The sequence below is a fragment of the Empidonax traillii genome, unplaced genomic scaffold (genome assembly GCF_003031625.1).
Source record: "Empidonax traillii isolate 1590-97213 ecotype Southwest subspecies unplaced genomic scaffold, ASM303162v1 scaffold404:size960789, whole genome shotgun sequence".
Lineage (NCBI taxonomy): Eukaryota > Metazoa > Chordata > Aves > Passeriformes > Tyrannidae > Empidonax > Empidonax traillii.
The window spans coordinates 861,510-884,319 of record NW_020955597.1 but is presented as its reverse complement, the minus strand read 5'-3'; the positions used below and the strand labels follow the sequence as shown (position 1 = coordinate 884,319).

Here is a 22,810-nt window from a genome sequence, read left to right as displayed (position 1 = left end):
GCACAGGTGAAGTGTAATAGAAATTAAGTGGCCTGTAAGAGAATCAGGGTCCATGTAAGAAGCCAAATTTAGGAGCAAAGAATGTGGTTCTTTATGGAGTGGAACAAGAACTCTGGAACTCCTTGATGAAGAAAGTTGTGGATGAAAGGTGCTTGATTTGGTTCGGGGGAAGGCTAGACAAATATTTTGGAAAGAAATCCATGAGACCTCAGTAAATTAGAGAGCAGTATCAAATGTTTTCATTTCAGTTGATTTCCTAGAGTCTGAAAGAGAGTTAGGAGAAAAATGTTCTTTATTCATGCTTGTTCTGTTATTCTTAGCTGTCTGCTTTTTGAAAGTGTTGGAGCAGTAGCTTAAAATATATTAATTTATGATAGCATACGTTTTCAGTACACAGAAATGGTAAAGGAGAAGCTACTTTTGGCTGCCTACCTGGAGATGTGTTCAGTTCCTGAAAAATTAATCCTGGGTCTACTTCCTTGTGATTTGTTGTTCTGTGTTTTCAGGGAAGAAAAATAACGAAATAAAAAGCATAGACTACTATAAACATAGGTACAAAGAAAGATATTTATGAAGTGTATTTTAAGCTACATACTAAATTCACTCAAGTAAAGTGATATGCCCTTGGCATGCTTGATGTGTACCAAGTATACCTGTTGACCAGAACAGCAGTGTAAGTTCTTTTTTTGTTTTTCACACTGAGCCTTTAATGTGGTTGTACTTAGTTACAGGCATATCACCAGAAGAAAAGACCACACAACTGGAAACAGATGTCTCTGTTGAAATGAATTCGGCTGAAATGGAAATGTCTCCTAAAAAGACACCAGCATCTGGTGACAGTCAGAGTGAGAAAATGATGGAAGTGATGGAAGGCGTTCAAGCTGTAGCACAGCAGGACTTGGATGAACAAGCTGAAGAGACACAGCTGCCACAAGGTAGCGTGGAGGGATCAGAAGTATCCACAGTAGACTCTCGGTCTCTGTCTTCAGTACCTGAGGCTGTAACTGTGACGCCAGAAATACTGGAGACTGAAAGCAAAGGAGACGTTCCTGTCCCTGTAGAACAACAACTGGAAATAATAAAAGTGCAAAAAGATGTAGAAAGAGGAGAAACTTGTGAGAAGTCAGAAACACCAGCCCTTCTAGAAGTAGAAACTACTTCTTCAAATGAAGGTGTTGCAAACAGTTCACCACTTGGAGACAAACCCGTAAAATCACCAGCTGAGACTTGCCCCTCACTTCCCCCATCAGTTAATATCAAGACAAACGTGTCTTCCTCGCCAGATGTTTCACTAGACTTGCATTCTGCACGAGATGTCCAGCACAGCCAGCCCCCAGCACTGCCTTCCACTGCTGGGAGTGCTCTCCCAACAACTTACATATCAGTCACTCCAAAAATCGGCATGGGAAAACCAGCCATCACCAAGCGCAAGTTTTCTCCTGGAAGACCCAGATCGAGACAGGTAAGAACGTGCAATGTCTCGTTATACATTTATGAAGCACATAGTTCAGATTTCAGTATGATGCATCAAATTCACCTGTTTCTTAAAATATGCTTTTATTCTCCTGAGTGAGCGTGCAGTTTAGTTCTTCGAGGAATTAATGTCGTGGTAAATAACTGAAAGGTCAGCCATCATAAAGGTTCTCTAGTGAGAAGGTTTTCTTTTGGCTCGTGGTTAGAGCAGACTAAAGGAAAATTTGTTGTATTTTTCATACACATGCTACAAATGCAGGTATACATAATGCTGTGCCTTTTAATTTAGCTCTTAATATTTTTCACATATGCATTTATTTTGGCTACTACTTTCAAAGTGTGTTAAAGTTTCTTGAACTGGCTTTATAGAAGAACCTGCTGCCGCTCTTGTTTCTGTTCTGCTGCCAGATATTTTCTTGATGGACGTTTCTAATGGCGTGGTAAATAATTTTGTGGTTTTGTTACATTAGCAAATACCACGCAAGAACTGTCTTGTACAAATGGCTGTGGTTTGACTGGGATTAAATTTGATAAGTGAAAAGAATCCTTAAGTCTGTCGCTTTCTGCAACATCTTGCTCTCTATTCGAGTTGTGCAGTTCTGGGGGAAATGGTTTATGAATCCAGAGTTTTCATTTCATGTTTGCGAAATTCTGTACAGAAAAGTGTGTCGGTGTGACAAATTAGTGTTACATTTCTTTTCTCATCACAATTTATTTTTAGTCTTTAGGACTTCTAGGTTGATGATTTCATGCTTTTCTGAACTTAATGTTAAGAAAAAGCTTTTTTTATATATTGCACGATTCTTTCCATTTTTACCTGTCACCTAAGGGTTTAAAATTCTTGGTTCTTAGGGAAAGGTATGAGAGAATGTTCTGAAAGGTTAAAAGTATGTAATAAAGGCCACAAACATAAGAAATTAAATTTGGAAGGTTTTAGATTATCCCAGGGGTTTTTGCTGTTACCCTTATATACAAGCATGTATCAAAGTAATTTTTCTTCATACTGTCTTAAAAATTAAATTTACTTTCTTAGCTGATCATGCAAATTAAGAAGGAGTGGTGTTCTTAATGCAGTCTAAAATGGATTCAGGTTTTCCATTGGAGAAGTTAATCTGTCTTCTTCCCTGTTTCAGTAAGAGTTGTGTTTATTTTCCTGTGCAGTTCACCCCTGCTCTGCATAGGAACCAGCATCACGATACAGTCAAATCAGGTCACCACCAGAGAGCCCATTGAGGAAAACTTGAAGGCTGACCCCAGCTGTAAATGCCTGTGGCAGAATAGATACATATCTTAAAAACAACCAAAAGATCTGGAAAAGTAGCTGTTTGTATATTCCATGTGTAATACAGACATTGACCTCCTAATATGTGGTGCGAGTAACACAAAATTGAGTTGAGTTGAGGTATAGAAGTCAGGTGTAACACAAAATCCTTGCTGTGATGCTAAATCACAAAATCACAGACTTTTTTTAGTTTGGAAAAGACCTCCAAGGTCATCGAGTCCATCCCTTAACCGAGCACTGCCAAGTCCACCACTAAAACTTGTCCCTCAGTGCCACATCTACATGTCTGTTAAATCTCTCCAGGGATGGTGACTCCACCGCTGCCACAGGCAGCCTGTTCCAATGCTTGACAACCCTTTCAGTGAAGAAATATTTCCTAATATCCAATCTAAACCTCCCTTGGCACAACTTGAGGCTGTTCCCTCTTGTCCTGTCATTTGTTACCTGGGAGAAGAGACCCAACACCCCCCTCACTGAACCTCCTTCCAGGCAGCTGTGGCGAGCGATGAGGGCTCCCCTGAGACGATCTGTTCTCTGTTCTCCAGCTTGCAAATGGTATTTTAAAATAGAAAAGGCTTGTATATAGTAGAACTTTTCAGAAATCAACTTGATTATTAGGACCTTTCTCCTGTTTCCACTGAGCTTGGGAATTCTGTGTTCATTGTGCTGCAGGTAGATTTTCAAGGTCACTGTGCAGTAAGGGGTATGCATCATATTTACAGAAATGTGTATATGCCTTAACAGTGACAAAACTCTCTCCAGTGCTCTAAATTTCTACTCTTGAGGAGGGGCTGAAACCTGTTGAATGGCCATCTGAAGACTATAAAAAAAGATTTTGAAATGTCCAGTTACAGGCAGGTGTTTTCCTTTTGAGCAAGACGTTATCAGACAAATCCATAGTTTGTAAGGCATGTATTTAAATGCCTTTGGATTGCAGACAAGATTAGTTTAGTTTTATTTTGTGGGGTTCTTTTTAATTACTATTTTTGCTGAAAACACTCATTTTTTAAAAGAATTGTGTAGTTTTCCAAACGGAGGGTTGTGAATAGGAGCAGAAATAAAATCACAGAATGAGTGAGGTTGGAAGGGACCACAGTGTTGTATAATAGATCCTTCATAAATAGTCTGGTCACTCAGTGAACCCTGAAGACAAGCCAACATTAGCCAGTTTCCACATATGGTAATATTCTGCACTTTCTCCTAGAAGCTTACCTTGATGGAATGTCCTTTTCCTGTTAAAAAAATGTAATAAAATATCCATTGCAATGGGTTTATAGAACTTCATAGAAAGAAGAATAAGAAAAAAAAAACAAAACACAACAAAACCCACATTTTTTCTTGCTCCTGAATATATTGCTCCTCAATTTTATAAGACACATGCTTCAGTGGAGTCAGGGGAATCCATACGGAGGAATAGTTTCTGATTTGGATTTGTTCTCATTAAGTTTAATGTCTTGTGCTGGGCAGTAAGATAAATCATTAGCCCTTTCTACAGAATCTATTAATACAATTGTGAATAAAATACATATCAGTAATTCTTCTGTTTCACTCCTGCATACAAAGTTATTCGTAATTGGAAGTGACTTCCTAAGTTGGATATTTAGTAGCTCCATCCAGCCCTGTGAGGGGACCCTCCCACCTGCCAGGCCGAGCATCTCCCTGACTTCCTTTGGGGTTATTCTTGGGCTGTCTCCTCTCTTTTCCTGTTACCCTGTTCCATGGTGAAGCCAAATTAGTTTTTACATAGATATGAAATTTAGTTGTGCCAGAGTGATGAAGTTTTTACAGTGCTGTCCTTGGAGTTGTGTCTGTGCAGTATCTTCTTGGTGGAATGTGCAGATTCTCCACTCTTGCCTGTAGACTCCAAATCTATGCCAGGGACAGAACCTCTTTTAAACCATTATCAAATTTCTTTTTTCTGAAGCTGTAGTTGTAAAAGAAATTATAATCTAAGTTTGTTAATGACTAATCTGACATATATCTAGTTTGAAAAAAATCTTCACAAGGAAAATGGCTATTTTTTTTTTTTTCCCATGGAGGGATAAAAGAAGTGGTATTGGGTATGTTCTGTTTACCTGAATTGAACAGGTTTGAAATATTTTTACTATGGCAATGTCTACTGGAAAGCATGAGGTGAAGTCAACAAATGGAAGGCATTACAAATTGTGACATTGTAACAGTGTAGGTAGAGTTGAGAATGTTCTGTAGAATAATATTGAATAGTAAATAATAAACTTCTACTGTTTGTGTTTTTTTTATACTATAAGTATTATTTTAGTATTATTTTAGAGTGTGTTCTTTGAAAAAATACCATGATTAGAGGTACTTAATTTTTATCATGAAGATATTGCTTTTCAGTGCTATGCAACTCACTGCATATTTATAGATGTTTTAAAAGATTTTCTAAAATGACATCAAAAAGGGTTTGGTTATATGTCCTTCCTTAGGTATTATGGCTTTTCTGATGTCTTCACTACATGGTACCACTAAGGTTGTTGTTGTAGAGGCAGCTGTTGGGAAAAAAGATCAGAAAGAGTTTTTTTCAAGGATTAATTTTTGTTACAGTTTTTATGTTTGGTAGTTGGTTGTTGGTTTGTTTTTTTTTTTTTTTTTTTTTTTTTAATGAGGGGAGCTGTGTTCTGAACTGATTAAAGTTTGTTCACAACCCTAAAATTACATTAAATATTAAATTGCAAATCCAGCTTTGTGCACTTGTGATTGCAGTCAAATTCATAAAGCATTAAGCAGCTAAACACAGTCAGTGGTAATTTGGTGAGATCTCCTGACCCTTGCTGACATTGGATTTCCTTTTGTTATAATTTACTTGCAGCTGTGTTGTTCAATTTTGAGGACTCAAGAATATGATGGAGAATTAGAACTTCCTGTTTCTGTCACAGTACATAATAATTGTGGGGGTTCTGATGTAAATGAACTGAATAGAACTTTCTCTTCAGTGTTGTGTGGTAGTAGGCATTAATTAAAAGCCAAAATATAATTAATGCATCTCTTTGATGTATTTCATTTGCTCGTAGTATTGTGGAAGTGTGTGTTTTTAATTAAGTTTATCTGACCAAGAATTCAAATTGTTCTGATCTACAATAAAACTTGGATTAAATTTCCAATTTACTTCTTAACAATATGGTTCATGAATCATATACAATTCATTTTGTTTTGCAAGACTGAATATTTCATATTCTGATTTAATGTTCATTTAGCTTTTTAATCTTTTGAATTTACCTAATCACTAGAAAAGTGTATCTTCTTAAAAGGAAAATAATTTTGTACCTCCCTAATAAGAGTAGGTAATTTTAGTTGTTGGTAAAGTATTTTCAGCATCTTCAAGATCTGGAATTTTGACCCTTGGTCAGCACATTGCCTTCTTTATAGATTGATGTAAAGATTGTTTCTATGATACATAGATTTTCTTTGTGTTACTGTACAGATTTTGAGTTGCCATTTTACAAGAACAGCTACTTAGTATGCATTATTAATTTTAGAAGTATAGGGGGAAACTGTAATTAAAATTCAGTGGATGTTTTAAATTGATCTTGCTAAAATTGACTGTTATTTGATATTAAACCCATGGCTAGTGTAGTTAGGGTAAATTTCCTATTGCCACAGACCTGCTGATGTGGTTGCTAATTGGTGTGTTAGTAGGTGAGTCAAACCTCTGTGTCCATTTTTCTTGCTTTCCCCCATTTCTGACTTGGTGTCCCTGTTCTGTCATGGATTTATGTCCTTGTGTCCAGAGTGTGAGCAGGGACCCTCGTCCATCTGCAGGTTTGCAGGTGCAGAAGGTTTCTGCTCAACGCAATTCCCCTGTCAGAGGCTGATGATCCTTTTCATCTGCTGGGTTGGTTGTTTGTTTGATGACCATCCCTCTGAAGTCAAGCAAAAAACTGGGGTAGCAAAAAAATCTTACAATCTAAACTGTTTAATCCTGCACACTCACTTTACCCTAGTGCAGGTGAGCGGTTACCGGCATTGGCAGTTCAGCTGGAGTGGTTTTTGGAAGCACCTTGGCAGAGGGGAGACAATGATGGGCATTTAAGAACACACAGGTGGTCTGGGCACTTAGCAGTTTTTAGGTTCTGTGTCTGATTTACCACCTCGTGTGGGCAGAGTTGTCAGGTTTTTATTTTTTCTAGTGCTGTGTTGTCCATATTCCCTTTCCCGTGCAGGCAGAGCCGGACTCCTAGAAAGCAGATTTATGCTGAAAAACCACCGTGTCCACACTGGGGGTTGTACCAAATGGTGGTGGTTTTAACATGTGACTTTTATGCACAATTAGGCTTTTAGGTCACTAATGAACTGTCTTTGGGCTCTGTTGTGCCAGTTTGAATTCTGAGCTCACTGAGCAGGGTCGGTTAACAGCTCTGCCAGCACGAGATGTCCGATGAGCTTGTCCTCATCTCCTCAAGGGTATGGGAGGTGTTGACTCGTGCTCCCCTTCATCAGCAGGTTGAGCTGACCTGCCTGGGCCTTACATGGACTAAGGAAGGCTTGTCCATGCTTGTTCTGGCCCCAAATCAGGTGAGGGGTAGCCCTATTTTCAGTCACTGCAGCTGTTAGCAAGGCACCTCCTTACAGTCCGAGATTTTGATGACTCTTCCCACACATTCCTGATGGAGAGAGATTTCATTTCAGGGGGGAAAAAAAAAAAATCCCACATTTTGCAAAGCTATCTCATTTTCCTTAACACTTATTACTGTATAGGCCAGCATTCTAAGGTGTAAATGTGTTTGGTCTTGCCCGTGTGAGCAGCTCTGCCTGTGTGAATAGTTGGGGCCATTAGTATGCATGAGGTTATTCCATATCATCCCTGTGATTTTGCTGCTGAATGGCATTCTGGAGAAGGTAAACCTGTACTTTTCATCTGTTTTTCTTGTCATCTTGGTCTTCGGCATTTTTTGCTCTCACAAATTTAGAATTAAGAAAATATATTATCCTCTAACTATTCTAGTGGGTACTTTTGGAATGAAGTTATTTATGATGTCTGTCTCCTGCACTTTTATTCTGTGTTAAGAATCTGTTATCTTCCACAGATTTTAAAGTGTATGAGGAACTTCAGCATTTTTTTCCTTGTCTATCTTAGCATTTTCTTCATTTTTTTTTCCTTATTTCTTGTAACAGCATTATACAGTATCTCACCATGGTGGGAACTATATAAGTAGGGATAAAAATCAATTAGTTAAAAAGAGTTTGTAGGTACCCATATGGATGTATATTATTACATGTATATAGCAATGTTAAAATGTGATACCACAACCTAACTTGAAAACACTGGGGGAAAAAAATTAAGCTATGGGGGTTTATAATAGTTTGTTTATGGCAAACATGCAGGTGCCCTGTTGATTACCATGACTGTTTTCCTGTACTTTTGTCCAGTGGTTTGTTCATACTCCTTTTGTTTGAGTTGCTTCTCGAGCTAGTTGTTGCTGTGATTGTGGGTAGTTCAGTCTCAAAAGTCAACTAGGGCCATAACTTCTTTCAAAATGTGATTTGGGATATAAAAGGGGATGTTATCACCTCAAACTATTGTCTTCTTCATTGATACAGTCAAACTTAGGCATGTAATTTGTTGTTGTTATGATTGCTTGCTTTCAGTTTATATTATGCTTTGTTTATAAAACTCACTTTGTTATAATTAACCATCAGCTGTAGGTTAGTATTTGTTATAGGGTATATTTCAATGAGAACCTAAAAATTTCCTGCCTTCCTCTCACTCAGTGAACTAATTGACTACTTAAGTTAATATAGAAATGCCTATGCCTGCATGTGCTTTGCTTTTCAGATTATTTTTTTTTGTTGCTTGCTTTTTTTCTTTTGTCTTTTTTTGTCTTCTTTTTTTTTTTTTTTTTTTTTTTTTTTTTTTTTTTTTTTTTTTTTTTTTTTTTTTTTTTTTTTTTTTTTTTTTTTTTTTTTTTTTTTTTTTTTTTTATGTTGCAAAGTTTTATACATCTATTTTCTCACCTACCGTATCCTAGGGGGCTTGGAGTACCAATAATACAGTCAGCCCACCTTCCTGGTCCCCAGACATTTCAGAAGGTCGGGACATTTTTAAACCCAGACAGCTTCCTGGCAGTGCCATTTGGAGCATCAAAGTGGTAAATAACTTGAATTTATTTTCATGTATCCATTGCTGTCTTTCTGCTGTAGAGACTAGTGATGAAATTCTGTATCTCACAACTGAATTAATCTCCCATTCTGTTACTGTTTAAGGCCTCTAAAATTTATTGAAACTCTGGAGCTTTCAGGTTAAGAAAATATGTGCTTTCCAGAGTGTACAGGATGATGGCATTGCCCTGATTTCCACTGGCAAAGAATACTTTGTATCACCCAATTTTTGTGTGTGTTGAGTACATCACTTTTTGGGGTTGGTTTTACGTAGCTGTCAAAATAAATTACCTGAGAAGGAAAATGTCCTTAAGACTGGCAGTAAGGTAAGCCAGGCATGGAAAGAGCAGAGATCTGAAGGATGGCTTGAATTTGTTGCTGTGGAGAAATCTTGCGGAGAACATTCAAAGTGACATCATTTTTAGCTGACGGGGGAATAAATAAAAACTTCCCTACCTGATTAGATGGACCAAAGTTTCTATCCACGGTGACATTTACCATTAAAGACACCTGAAGAAACTAAGTAGAATTATTGGTTTTAAATAAAGGCCAAAAAAGCCAAATGATGACATTGACAAATAACTGTAGCTTCTGAGTGATTTACATTCATCTCACTTTAACTCTCATGCTAATTTTATTTTAATTTGACATCAGCTTAGCTTTTGCTGCTTCAAGCATTAATTTTCATCTTAATATTCAGCATTAACATTGATACAAATATTTGTTTATTCCTGTTACTAGTTGTGTGAAAATAACAATACTGATACCTTGTCTGAAACAGAAAATAAGAGAAATATCAGAAGAATATCCATCTTAAAAAATTGATACTTATGTGTCCTGTGTGTGCATATGTATTAACTCCATAGATATCCAAGGACAACATTTTTTGTTTCACCTCAGTACATGTAATTACTTCAGCCTTCAGTAACATCTTTCCTTTCACTCCTCAAATAGCACTGTGCTATATTACCTTGTTGTGTGAGAATAATTGAATTTCTCTTCCCATTAACAGATGGATGTTAATAAAATTTTAACATTGGGAACCTTGAATTCTCCATTTGATTATGATCATAAACTTCTATATCTTCTTTAAAGCAGAAGTTGGCATATTTGAAAAATGCTGTAGGGGAATATTGAGCCCATAGTGCTGCTTTTCATCCAGGGAACTCATGTCTCCATCAGTAAAGACTGTCCAGTGTTGGGGACACTGTCCCTTAGGAGCTTTGTGGTTCCATCAACATTGGTTTATGGGTTGCTTTGGTATTAAAAGTATTTTACAGCAAATGTTTGGATATGGGCACCATATCTAGATACTCTGCATGGAGTCGGGCTGTACCAGGAACTGAGGTTATTCACAAATTTAAAATTCAATAAATAATCTCATTGCTTATTTCATAGTAGGAAAGGTGCTTATTTGAGTATATGACATAATTATCATCACTTACACAGATTAGAGGCTCTGAAACACATTGTAAAGATGTCTGCTAATACCAGCCAGAATTTGGGGATGTTGTGAATATGTTCTTTTTCTCTCTGGAATTGATAAGGGAGGATTAGGAATCCTCTTTGTGCTTAGTTCCTTTTGAAATTAAAAACAAAACAAAACAAAAACAACAAAACAAACAAGAAAACAAAAACATTTCAAACCAAGTCACAGTATGCATAACAGGTAATTATTATTAAAAACATACTTGCTTTTCTGAAGCTAATTGTAGTTGAACATACTGTGAATACTCCAAAGCACAACACTGCAACTGTGCAGCTGCATCTTACATAAGGAAGGGAGAAAAGAAGCTGTGGAAAAATACTGTGTAAGAAAAACTTCACGTTATGGGCAATGTTGATCTGAGTGTAATTGATAGAATTAATATAAAAAGCTCTCTCTGTACCTGCTGAATTAAAGAGAGTTTCGTGGAGCCAGCTCCTGCTTTGCTTTGGGAGCAGAGTTGCATCCTAATAAATTCCAGGTTTTGCTTGATTATTCATAACATAAGAAAAGCATCTATGGTTACAAGTACTCAAGAGTCCAGACCCTTTTCAGAAGTCCCATGACTGTCTGAGCTGACTGCTTAAAAAGAAAAGAAAAATGAATCATAGAATAAAAAATTTATTTTGGAAACTTTGCAACTATGGGGGAAAAAAACATCCATATTTCCAGTTATTCCTGAGCATAAAATAAACATTCCTGGTTTTGGCTGCTTTCTCAGTGGTGACAAAGCTCATCATATTATGCCATGTAAGTAGTTAAAGGTGTTTCATACTGATTTATGCAGTCATTTAATCACTATGGCCTCGTGGGCTCACATTCACTTGAAAACATAGGGTGTCTTTTCACTTATGTTTTTCCCTAGATGCATTGAACAAGTTTGAATCCCATATAACAAAAGAACTTCAGGTTGCATTTACATGGTTATCTTGTGTTGAATAGGGCCGTGGATCAGGGTTCCCGGGGAAGAGGAGACCACGTGGTGCTGGTCTTTCAGGAAGAGGCGGCAGAGGTAGATCAAAACTGAAGAATGGAGTTGGGACTGTGGTCATTCCAGGGGTAAGAACATTTTTTTTATAAAGTCATGTTGCAGTCTGTTAATGTAGCATAATTTTATTCAGCTCTAATTCTTGTATTAAAATACTTTATAAAACCAACTTAAAAAGCAGGGGGTGTTTGATAAAGCCTGGCTGTTAATGCTGGTGATGAAGAACTGGAACACCACAGCTTGATGGACCTGAGGCAATTTTACACTGCTCTTGCCACGTGAAGACACAACTATTGGGAGTCTTAAACATTCCTTCCATTTCCTTGCATGGAAAACATGCAGGATAAGGGCAGCACTCACAGGAATGGTGCAGGAGGGGAGAGCGAGGCTTGTGCCTGAGAATGTCACAGCAGCTGTAGGGGATCAGAGCAGAGGTTCTTCTACCCAAGGGACCAAAACTGAGTGCTGGGAGAAGAGTACACAACAGAAGGACACATTTCAACAGTTTGTGGCTTGGGGACTTGCTGAACAGGAGGTGGTATCTTTGTCTTGGGCAGGCTGTGTTGGAGCTTTCTTTCATGGATCTGCCCACTCATTTTTAAAAACCTGTGAAAACCATTTTAACCTTTGTCATTTCTACAGCTTATTAGCCTGTTGCTTTAAGTTGCTGCCTGCTGGATTAGTCGCCTGCCCCTTAGCCTGCTGCTCTTAAAGAAGAGGCAGTAGAGAGCTGTTTTCTATTCACTTCATCCATGCCACTCATTTTCTATAGATCTCCATCAGTTCTCCTCCGTTTCCTTCCACTCTTGTCTTGCCAGACTGGAGAATACCAGTATTTTGAGTTCCTTATATGGAAGCTACACCATATTTCTGATCATCCTTATCAGTTGTTTTGTCATGTTCTTTTCTTTACTTTGTGGACTTTCATTTGCCATTTTATAGCCCAGCACTTGGCTTTGTGAAGTTCTTGTGCAGTTCTTCACAGTTGTCTTTTGGGTTTTATTACTCTGAATATTCTAATCCTGCTGGCAAGCTTTGTCACCTTGTTTCTCACTTGATTTTTTGAGATTGCACACGAGTGTGTTGAACAGCACCGCCTGTTAGCAGACATGCCCTGTCAGATTTCCACTAGTGCTGTTCTCCCACACAGAAAACTGATAATTTATTCTACTCTTTTATCTTGTGTCAGTATGGGGACAGTTCCTCAGTTTAACTTTTTTTTTTTTTAAGTAGTTTTGGTGAAGGATTTGGCCAAAAGAATTCGGTGACAAAGTACTTTAAGTTTCATCAATCAGATTTCCCTGTCCCCAGGGTCAGGGCGCGTTAGGTAACTTGCTATAAATACAAAATGGACATCACTCTCCACAGTTTACCTCAGAAATCTGACCCTTTGAGTCATCAAGTAGATGGCAGCTTCAGAGTTCCAGAGCAGGGATGTGGCTGCCTTGTAGGGTAGGTGAAGTTAGCAATGCCATGAGACCAGCCTTTTGCCAGATAAATGTTTGAAACGGGAGTGTTTTCTGTCCCGCGAACTCTGCTCTTTTGTATGTGCAAGCAGTTCCAAGAACTTGGTGGAACCTTTGGGAAAACAAGCAAGGGAAATCCTCTCCCTGAAGGTGTCAAGGTGTTTCACGTGTTTTTTTGTTAACTAGTTAGTTACAGCTGCAATGCTCTCAACTGTTTGATAATTAAAGCACATTAATAATATATTCCCATTTTAGCTGTTTCTCAGTAAAAGCTGAGTTCCAGTAAGAGTGTATCAGAAGGACTCCTGTAGCTGTTGAAATGATATTTACATTTGTCCCTAGAGTGATATTTGGGCTTGTAAAATATTTAAATTATTATTTAAACAAAACTATCTGTATAAGACTTATACTGTATTTAAAATAACCCCCATTCATAAAATTGGAACAGCTGGTAAAACAAGGTTATATTTCTTTGTCATCCATTTGATCTTTTATATAGAACTGTGTGCCCTTATCTTACTGGATCAGAGAGTAAATAGTTGGGCCTATTAGTTTCAATTCATGGATAGCAAATTCTGCATAGCAGTATTTTCATGAAAGTCAGGACACAGTTGAAGTATTCATTTTCCTTTTTTCTCTTCCTGAGAAGCTGTATGTGCATGTATATGCTGAATTAATAAAGGGCAGGTCAGGGTACCAATCTCTTGATCAAAAAGAAAATGACTATCTACAGTCAGAGCTTATGGATTGAGATCAAAACAGCTGTTTCAAGTTCAGTGCAAGTTTTTATGGTCAAGATAGATAAGCCCCATAAAGAAACTGCTTACAGTGAGTAACTTTAGAACTCTGGCTTATTTCTCTTACATACTTGGAACATTAGCTAAACCACATTTTAGGCAATATGGGACAAATTACATTTCTGCAATTGCTCTTTGAATTAATACTCAAAAGTATGTCACTGCAATTAACTTTTTGATAAGAAATGTTTATGTGCAGGGAACAGACCAGACTGGGCACAGTGTGAGAACTTCTGCTTAGGGATTTTTGTCTTAGACTGTCTCTTTTCTTCCATTTCCATTTTGAAGTGCAATGGGATAATGTGTAAAGGGGAACAAAGGAGAGAGAGAGAGAGAGAGAGAATGTGTATGTAAAACTGATAATATTGATGATGCTTGTACTGGTGTGAAAATGTGAATCAATATAGTAATTTCCGATGCTAGCTTTTTATGAAAGTTCATACTATATGAATAAATATTTGCAAAGCTGGTAACATATTTAGAGAATGTCTCATCTTGTCTCATGTCTTAGAAAATGTGATGTGCTTGGTATTCACGTTTTGTGTTTTTTAATAGGTCACAACTATGGATATTTCATCTAATAAAGATGAGGAAGAAAACTCGATGCATAATACAGTTGTCCTCTTCTCTAACAGTGACAAGTTCACTCTCCATCAGGTTAGGATAATAGTTACTGTATTTTAATTTTGTTTCTTAGCTTTTAATTAGGAAAAAAATGAATGAATGTCCTTGTTAGGAGTTAAATTATAGAGCAAGCTAGCTGGATTTTACAGTTCTATGTTTTCAGAATGGAGTGTCTGGCACGTGTTGAAAGCCTGCTCTTCTCTGTCATTGCAGGATATGTGTGTAGTTTGTGGGAGTTTTGGCCAAGGTGCTGAGGGCAGGTTGCTTGCCTGTTCTCAGTGTGGTCAGTGTTACCATCCATACTGTGTCAGTATTAAGGTGAGTGCTTTTGTTACATAAAAGAAATCATTTGATTACACTGTTTACATATTGTACTTTAATAGCACTATGCTGCCTTTGGTTTTGTGGTAATTAGGGGAGTCATTAACTTGTTAGATATTCATCAGCTAATGTGACCATTATTTGTATGCGACTTGTGAAAGACTTTAATTAAATGTCATTTTATACTATGCATTGCCTCAAGAGAAATTAACCTTTTTGTAATTTCACAACCATAAATAGCGCTGATTATCCAGCAGTTGGTTAAAATAACAGTTTGAGATATAAGCTTAAAACCTAAACACAAGCAGAATTAAAAACAAAGAAAAAATTATACTGCATCTTCATTTACTAGGGGCATAAGGTTTAGTTGATTCAATTTGCCTGTTGGCTGTCAGAATTGACAGCAGTTGGAGTGGTTAATTAATACATTTTACATTCATTAGTCTAGGAGAGAATGTGTGAAAATTAAATTTGAATGGTATGAAATGACCTAGCAAGCACAAAATAAGCTATTACTGCAGTGAAGACACTATACACCCTTCATTGGTTATAAGTACATCTATGTAAAAGTGGGGTTTTTTTAAGCATGCCACAAAACTTTATTTTACACGTACTTTACAAAATGCCATATGCGTGTTCCACGCAATTATAATTTGACTTTTATGTTTATACACTGCTCTTACATTCCATATTAACTCCAGTAAGTTAGTTGTTTGCTTCAGATGACTAATACCCCAGCACTGGTTATTGTGGTCTCATCATGACATGAGAAGATAGGCCTGTGACTGCTTGAGGAACCAGAATGTGCATAAGGGACCTCTCTGGGACCTGATGAGGTGCATCCCAGAATCCCGAGGGAACTGGGTGATGTAGTTGCCAAGTGTGATATTTGAAAAGTGATGGCAGCCAGGTGAAGTGACTGAAAAAGGGGAACCTTTCACCCATTTCTAGAAAGGGTGGAAAGGAGGTAAAAAAGAGGATCTATTTGATCTGTTCCTGTTTATTGAGGCTTCGGAAAGTCTTAAGTGCCAAACAGCCCCTTGGTGCTGTGCCCAAACGAGCATCCTGTGCTCCAGACCTTCATTTATACACTGGTCACGCTTCAGAGAGCACCTTGCAGATCATTTTCGCCTTGCCATTTGCAGATTACCAAAGTGGTGCTCAGCAAAGGGTGGAGGTGCCTGGAGTGCACGGTGTGTGAAGCCTGTGGGAAGGCCACGGATCCGGGGAGACTCCTCCTCTGTGATGACTGCGACATCAGCTACCACACATACTGCCTGGACCCACCCCTGCAGACTGTTCCAAAGGGAGGCTGGAAGTGCAAATGGTGTGTTTGGGTCTGGGGGCAGAAGTACTGACAGGCTGGCCTCTCCTGCTTCTTTTTGTCGCTTTGTATTTGTAACGTCAGTCAAACTGTAGTGATGTTTTAATTGTATCTAAGTCAGGTGTATTAAAGCAAACAAAATACTTTTTAATTGCTTCACTCAAATGTCAGTTTATCAGGGAAACTGTTATCTCCTCTCAGTACTGCTTCTTCATGCCAAAAAAATGCTTAAGTAGAGGTGGATAAAATTTTTCTTTTGAAGCTCTTAGCCAAAAAAAATTTCCAGTTTACATTCATGGGAATGTTCATTCCAGCGTTCAGTTGGAAAAATGAATGGTTGCTTCACCAAATTGTTCTCAAACTAAGACCCTCTGAAAACCATTTGGTTTACTTGGGTGAAACACAAACAGACCAGGCCTCTCACATGGTTAAGTCTCCAGATCTAAAAGTGAACAGCGACTGGAAACAGGAACTCCTTTGACCTGTTGAGCTCTTACAAAAACCCATCTGCCTATTTCTGCAGTTTGAAGGGAATTACTAATTAGGAACTCTGTTTAAAAAGTATTAAAAATGTTGTTAAACATTTGTTGTTAGACTAAGTTAGAACCTAATTACTCACCTTGTTCTAAGAAGAGCCTCAAAACAATTTTCCTGTGAACTGAAAGTAACAGATCATTTTGTCTGATCTGCAGGTGTGTTTGGTGCAGACACTGTGGAGCAACTTCTCCAGGTTTAAGATGTGAATGGCAAAATAATTACACACAGTGTGCTCCCTGTGCAAGTCTGTCCACCTGCCCAATCTGCTATCGCACGTACAGGGATGAGGAGCTCATAATTCAGTGCAGACAATGTGATCGGTAAGGATTTCTAATATTTTACAGATTTTTTTCCTGTTTAAGGCTTATTTTAATTTTTCCCCCCCCTAATGTAAAAAGCATAAAGATAAGGAGAATGGTCTTGTGGTAATGAACACTGGATTACTGAGTCTCAGAAGTCTCTTAGTAGTTCATTCCTAGTTGTACCACAGACTTAACTATCTGACTCTGGGCAAAGAAATCAATCACTTTGTGTCTCTCCTCCCCTGTCCCATAAAAATAAAACTAATTTACCTCACAAGACTATTGTTGGGAGGCTAAATCTGGATTACATTGTATAAAATGATGGCAATATAGGGAGAAAATTATAAAACTAAAACATGTTTGGTCCGGGACATTGTTTTGTAGAGTTCCTTCCTGTGAAGGTAAATAGGTGATCTGCTACTCCATATACACACCACAGTAGGGGATGCTGTATATGGAAAACCCGATTCTATGGTTTCTCCCTTAAAGAATGCAAACTAAACAACTACTTCACGTTTACTCGGACCGTAGGCTGATGTTTGGGTCTCCTAAAACACCACATATTTCCTTTAAATTGTATTTTTTCCCCCACTTAATTTCTAGATGGATGCATGCAATCTGTCAGAACTTAAACACAGAGGAGGAAGTGGAAAACATAGCTGATATGGGTTTTGACTGTACCATTTGTAGGCCATACATACCACCAACAAACGGTAAGGAGATGATCGAAACCAATGGCAGGATTGCCCACTGCCATGAGTAGGTTGGGGAATGTGTTACGGTTCTTGTCTCTGATGGACAGTTGGCTCGTGGTAGAAGTAAGATTTTTTTTTTCCATGTTTACTTTAAGGGCCCCTGGTGGAAGTGTCCTCAGCTCTTTCGCACCCTCTAGTGATTTGGCTGCAAGGCCAGAGGAAACCTAATTTTGGGGGATTCTGGGTAGGGTTGTTGAAGATACGGGTAAAGGACTAAAAAAGCATTTGGTATTGAAAGGGTAAAAGGCATCTCACTCTGTCAAGTGGGACGAAGAAAGCCCACTTCTCTAAAGTTACAACTGTAGAAGAATCTGAAAATTAATTCTAAGCAGAAAAACTTTTTATATTTTGATGCTCTGAGGTTGTCTGGGGCAGCAGTGGCTGTAACAACAGTCCGTGTAAGCATTTTTCCCCACCTCCCTCATGTCTTGTTAATGCCTTTTCCTCAGCTCTCCCAGTACTCAAGACCAGTGCTTCCCTCCCTAGATGCAATCTTTGAAGGAACTGGCCATACTTTTTTGTTCAGGAGTTGTCACTTGCTTGTTACCTAAAATGTATGGTTCCTTCTGATGAACTTTGCCCTTCTCTGGACACGGATACCAACTGCCTTGTCAGTCTGCATTGCAGTTCTACAGCAGTGGGACTTCAGGAGCTGAGGTTACTGCAGCTTAAGCACATTTCCAGCGTCTGGTTCCATGGGATGGGGCTGGTTAATGTTCTGTGAGTGGCCTGTCAGCAGTTACACTGGCCTATGACATGATTTATGGTCTTGCTGCAAGGGTGATATCCCAGGTCTGTTTTCCCTGCGTGTCAGCTCACAGGAGTTTCTGCTTCACTCTGCTGCTTTAACATTGACACCCATTCCCATTTTTAGCATAAGCTCATTAGTGTTCATATTAACCCTTTATTGGGGTGTCATGAGAGAACAGTAGGAGGAAGGCACGAGAACTAAGCAAATGTTTCAAGAAATACTCAAATCCACCAAGAAGATGTCAGTAAGATTGGCTTTCCTTATCAAGAGTGAAGATGTGAGGCATGTGCTCAAGAGGTGTGCCAAGAAAAGTTCAATAGAGCATCTAATGTCCATTTACACTGGCATGTCCTCATCCCAGCAGTAATTAACTTACTGACCTGACCTTGGAGGTTTATACACTCCCTGATCAACTCCACAAGGTGCTGGAACACTTCCAAGTAACCCATTTTTATCACTAATAGAAGAATGAGTAATCCTTTTGTATTTCTACAAGTCACTTCATTGCTGAAATCTGCTTTCAAAAATCCAAAAAGAAGGAGGTTTTTTTAAGTGGAAAACCCAAGAAACACAGTCTTCTGTTTATTTGGATAATAAACTTTGAATACTTGAAGAAAAAAAGATCCAAGTAAGAAATACTCCTTCTTCCTTTCTCTTTGGAGCTGGCAGAGCTTTCAGAGGTAATTAAAGCCCATGTTACGTGAGACAGAACAACTTCACAAGATGGTATCAGAGATGTTTCATTTCCAGGCATAAGCTGTGCCCTGAGTTAGTCCTTCCTGCACATCTCCATGAAGTCATGTTGCTTAGGTTTGTGTTCCAAGAAGGAGGAACCAGACTTGCAAGACCTGTCAGGGAGCTACCAAGTTTTCTTTGCAGTTTTTGTCACCTTTTTTTTTTACAAGACGAGTTTGTCTGCTTCTTCTTTCCTTTTTTGACTCCGTATATATCAAACCTCTCTAACATGAGCACATTTGCACAGTTGCATGTCTGAATGTGTCCTTTGATGCATGTTCATGGAAATACCTGCATGTACTTTGATATGAAATGTTTTGGTCTTCCATTAATTCTTCTAAAACTCCTTTGAAAATCTGCTATGACTTTTTGTTTCAAAGTGAGAAGAATTAGCATTTGCTAAACTTCGTGAGACAAATGTTAGTTAGCAGTAGAAAGCTTCTCAAAATGTACCACATTATGGGATTCTTACTGGGATGGTTCTTGCCCTTTACATTTGATGTATCATGGATGTGTTGCAAGTGTTATTACAGGTTATTGCAGGTTTCAACCACATTCTTTCTAGTAGAAGCAAGAGCCCCTCAACCTACTAAATGACCTATACATTGCAAGTCACTTTGTTAAAAAGTAAATGGTTCCAGTGTGTAGGTAAAGGGAACTTTATTCAGAAAACAGAAACTTATTAAAATTTGTAAGAGCTCTTCCCTATCTCATCATAGCTGGTAATTTTCTCCTTCAGGAAACAAAAATAAAAGATAATTAGTTTTTTTCTTCTTGGACGTACATATACATATCAAAGGCCAGAATGTGGTAAGATTTGCTCCCAAGCAGTATACCAGAAACCTTCATTGCTAGATTATGTGAAAATAATCATCTCTCATCAGTGTTTTATGAGGTTCCTTCTAGTGCAGTCCCAAGTTCTAACATATTTCCCCCAGCGTATTGCTCTGCCCTGTAGAACATTTTCTCAGATTCTCGTGAATTTGAGGTGCTGACAGCTACTTTAGGCAGCAGCAGCTTTTCCCCTGTGTTGTCATTCCTGTACCTTCAGGAGAGGTGTGTCCATCCCTCATCTTCATTCACTCCTGGACAAGCAGTTCTTGACCATCTGCTCGTCACTCCTGCCTTTCTGTCCTTTGCTCTTGTGTGTCACGTGCCCCATCTGCAAATTTCATCCTTCCTCCCCTACTCCCATCCTCTCTCCATCCAAACTCCAGCTTCCTCCTCCCTTGGTGCTGTTTTTGTTCCTCTGCAGACAGACCAGCTCTGCCTGGTTTTCTGTAACCAGTTACAGCTGAGCTGGTGGCAGTTCCTGGACCTGCCTTTGTGCAGTTGTTCCTGCTGGGGGCTCGAGTAACTGTGCCCATGAATGCAGTGAGGAGCTGGTATCACTTACTGATCCAGGGATGCTCAGCACTGCCAGTGACACACTTTGTGGCTGGGAGCCTCTGTTGTACCATTTTCATTAAACTGAATTAAATTTTTCTTCATTCTGAAACCTAATTCTATGTACTTTACATCCAAGATACAAACCCAAGGTAATACTTTATGTTAAAAAATTACCTTTTGAGTTTTTTTATTATTTGGCACATTTGTTATGTTAACTCTAATGTTCTTGTGTTACTGTATTTACAGAAGAATCCCTGTGCCATTCACACTGTTATGCAGGCACCCAATAATGAGTGCTCTGCTAGTGCTCTATTTCTGCATCAACCATTTCTTATGATGGTTTCATTTCTTCCTAGAATTGTTCTTTTCTTTTTCAGCTTTGCGAGTGGCAGCCCCTTTCTTTTTGAAACTGTGGTTCTTATGATCATGTTGTATTCTGTGCAATTATTTGTTTTCAGATGAAACTGCTAAATGCTGGGCAATATTCAGCATGTCTAAACCCTTTTGCAAGTAAGTTTAACAGTTTTGGTTAAACTTCAGCTGAATGCCTCAGAAAGCACTTTTTGGTTCAATTTTAATTTTTTCCTCCTACTTTGAACAGTTTTTCTTTAACAGTGTTTTATTTTTCTGCTATCTATTTTATTGATTTTAATCCTTAATCTGCACTCTAATTAGCTCCTTTTCTGGAAGTCTGTTTGATACTGCCTTCAAACACTGGTTGTTTGTGCAGTTTTTGTGAGTGGGTCTCTGAAGGCCTCACCTTTGTCACTATCAGCTTGTTTATTTGAGCATTTCAGCTCTATTGAGTCTCCAGAGTTAAAATTATTCACAGTCTGACCTGGATTAGAAGAGCTCTCTGTTGTTTGACTTTTAAATAAGGATTTCAAATTCCCATTCATGACCGTCTTTCTGAATTTTTTGTTTACCTTAGATTCCAATTCAATAATTGCTATCTTAGTCTTAAAACATCTTGTGAATTATAACCAATTAAATGAACAGGTGATGTTTTATTCCACTTTGAGTAGTTCTTACAATCTGCCTTTTCTTCTGTTGTTTCATTTCAGTGCTTTTGAGTATCTCCCATCCTGCAGCTTGTCCCATATTTTTTGTTTCCCTCCAGTTCTGCTGTGTCTCTTAAAAAATGTCATTTTCAATTTATTTTCTTCCTTGTCTTTTCCCTCCACCATTGTGTATCACTTTTTCAGTAATTCATGTAGGCTTCTTTTATTTACTGATTGCATGGAACATTGATTTCCTGTAGACTATATCCTATATGTTAGTTACAACTTGCATAAAACTTTTAAAGGACTGTAAATTTCCTTATATCCTTAGAAAGCATATCCTGTAGTTTTCATATCCATTCTGAGAGTTACTTGGAAGCTTTTGTGCTTTTCCTGGTCTTGGCCCTGACTCCCAGGAGGTGTGGGAGGTGGTCAGCAGCACATGTGCAGTGGTCTGACGTGGCACACTGAACCTCCCCAGTGGTCTCATCTTGTGTGGCAGACACAAAGTAAATATTCCAGGTGTTACCCAGGTCTTAAATTCAGCATGAATAAGATTTCTAGGCAAAAAAAAAAAAAAAAAAAAAAAAAAAAAAGAAGTGTGGATAAACTTGCCTATGTGATAATGTTAACAGTGCCAAACTAACAGGTTTTCTGATTCTAGTTCTCAGTGTTTGCGAGACAGAAGCTCCTAATTTTCGCTTTACTTACTGTCTACATAATCTCTGTGAAGTCACTACTAATAGTAAAATTTAGTCTACACATCAGAGGTTAGTGGAGCATTATTGCAGTTATGTCATTAAGGCAGGTGGGAGGAGCATTTCTACCCGCAGCAAGAGTAGCCATGTGTAGTAGGACATTTTGATCATTATTTCTTCAGTCACACTGTTCCAGTACTTCCCCACAGCACACAAGCTGTAAAGAATAGATTGAGTTTCTGCTGTTCCCTTTATTGATATTCTTATCTTGGTTAAGAATTGCCCTATCTAACTTGGGCGAGTCCTGTATCATCTGTTCTCAGATATATCAGCTTTCTGATGTGTGCTGTGTGAGAGTCCTGACAGCACAGACACATCTGTAATCTTGTGTGCAAAGCTGCCAGAGTGTGCCAGCCCCTCCCTGGGGAAATGCTGGTCAATACCCACACAAAGCCCTCCCATTTTTCATTGTTAGGGCAGCAAAACCTGAACGTCATGACTAGTGTAGAGGTTCCCTTCCAACCCAATAGATCCAGTGTATTCATTGGCCCTTGGCCCAGTAGAAGGAGATAATTTACCGTGGAGTTCAGTGCCATTCCAGTGCCATTCTTGGCTCCAGGAAGTTGGAGAACTTCAGTTTGTATCAGGCTTGTTTTGTAGTCACATCCTCTGTGACACTGAAAAGCACTTCATTTTAAAGGTGCCAGTCAATGTTGCCAGCAGTATAAATTAGGGAGTTTAACAGAACTGTCTGAAGGAAAATT

The 22,810-nt window shown here is 38.4% G+C and overlaps 1 protein-coding gene across 7 annotated transcripts in view; it reads left to right on the top strand.

Annotated features, from left to right (window-relative positions):
* KMT2C (lysine methyltransferase 2C) overlaps positions 1-22,810 on the top strand; it is a 145,554-nt gene that overhangs the window by 65,974 nt on the left and 56,770 nt on the right. For 6 of the 7 annotated variants that reach the window (XM_027893730.1, XM_027893727.1, XM_027893729.1 and 3 more), the window contains exons 12-19: positions 726-1,462; positions 8,743-8,862; positions 11,301-11,417; positions 14,165-14,266; positions 14,447-14,551; positions 15,700-15,881; positions 16,571-16,735; positions 17,321-17,430. In XM_027893730.1, coding sequence (XP_027749531.1) covers positions 726-1,462; positions 8,743-8,862; positions 11,301-11,417; positions 14,165-14,266; positions 14,447-14,551; positions 15,700-15,881; positions 16,571-16,735; positions 17,321-17,430 — 1,638 coding nt within the window. The remainder of the gene's footprint in view (positions 1-725; positions 1,463-8,742; positions 8,863-11,300; positions 11,418-14,164; positions 14,267-14,446; positions 14,552-15,699; positions 15,882-16,570; positions 16,736-17,320; positions 17,431-22,810) is intronic. The other variant, XM_027893728.1, reaches the window with a different exon arrangement.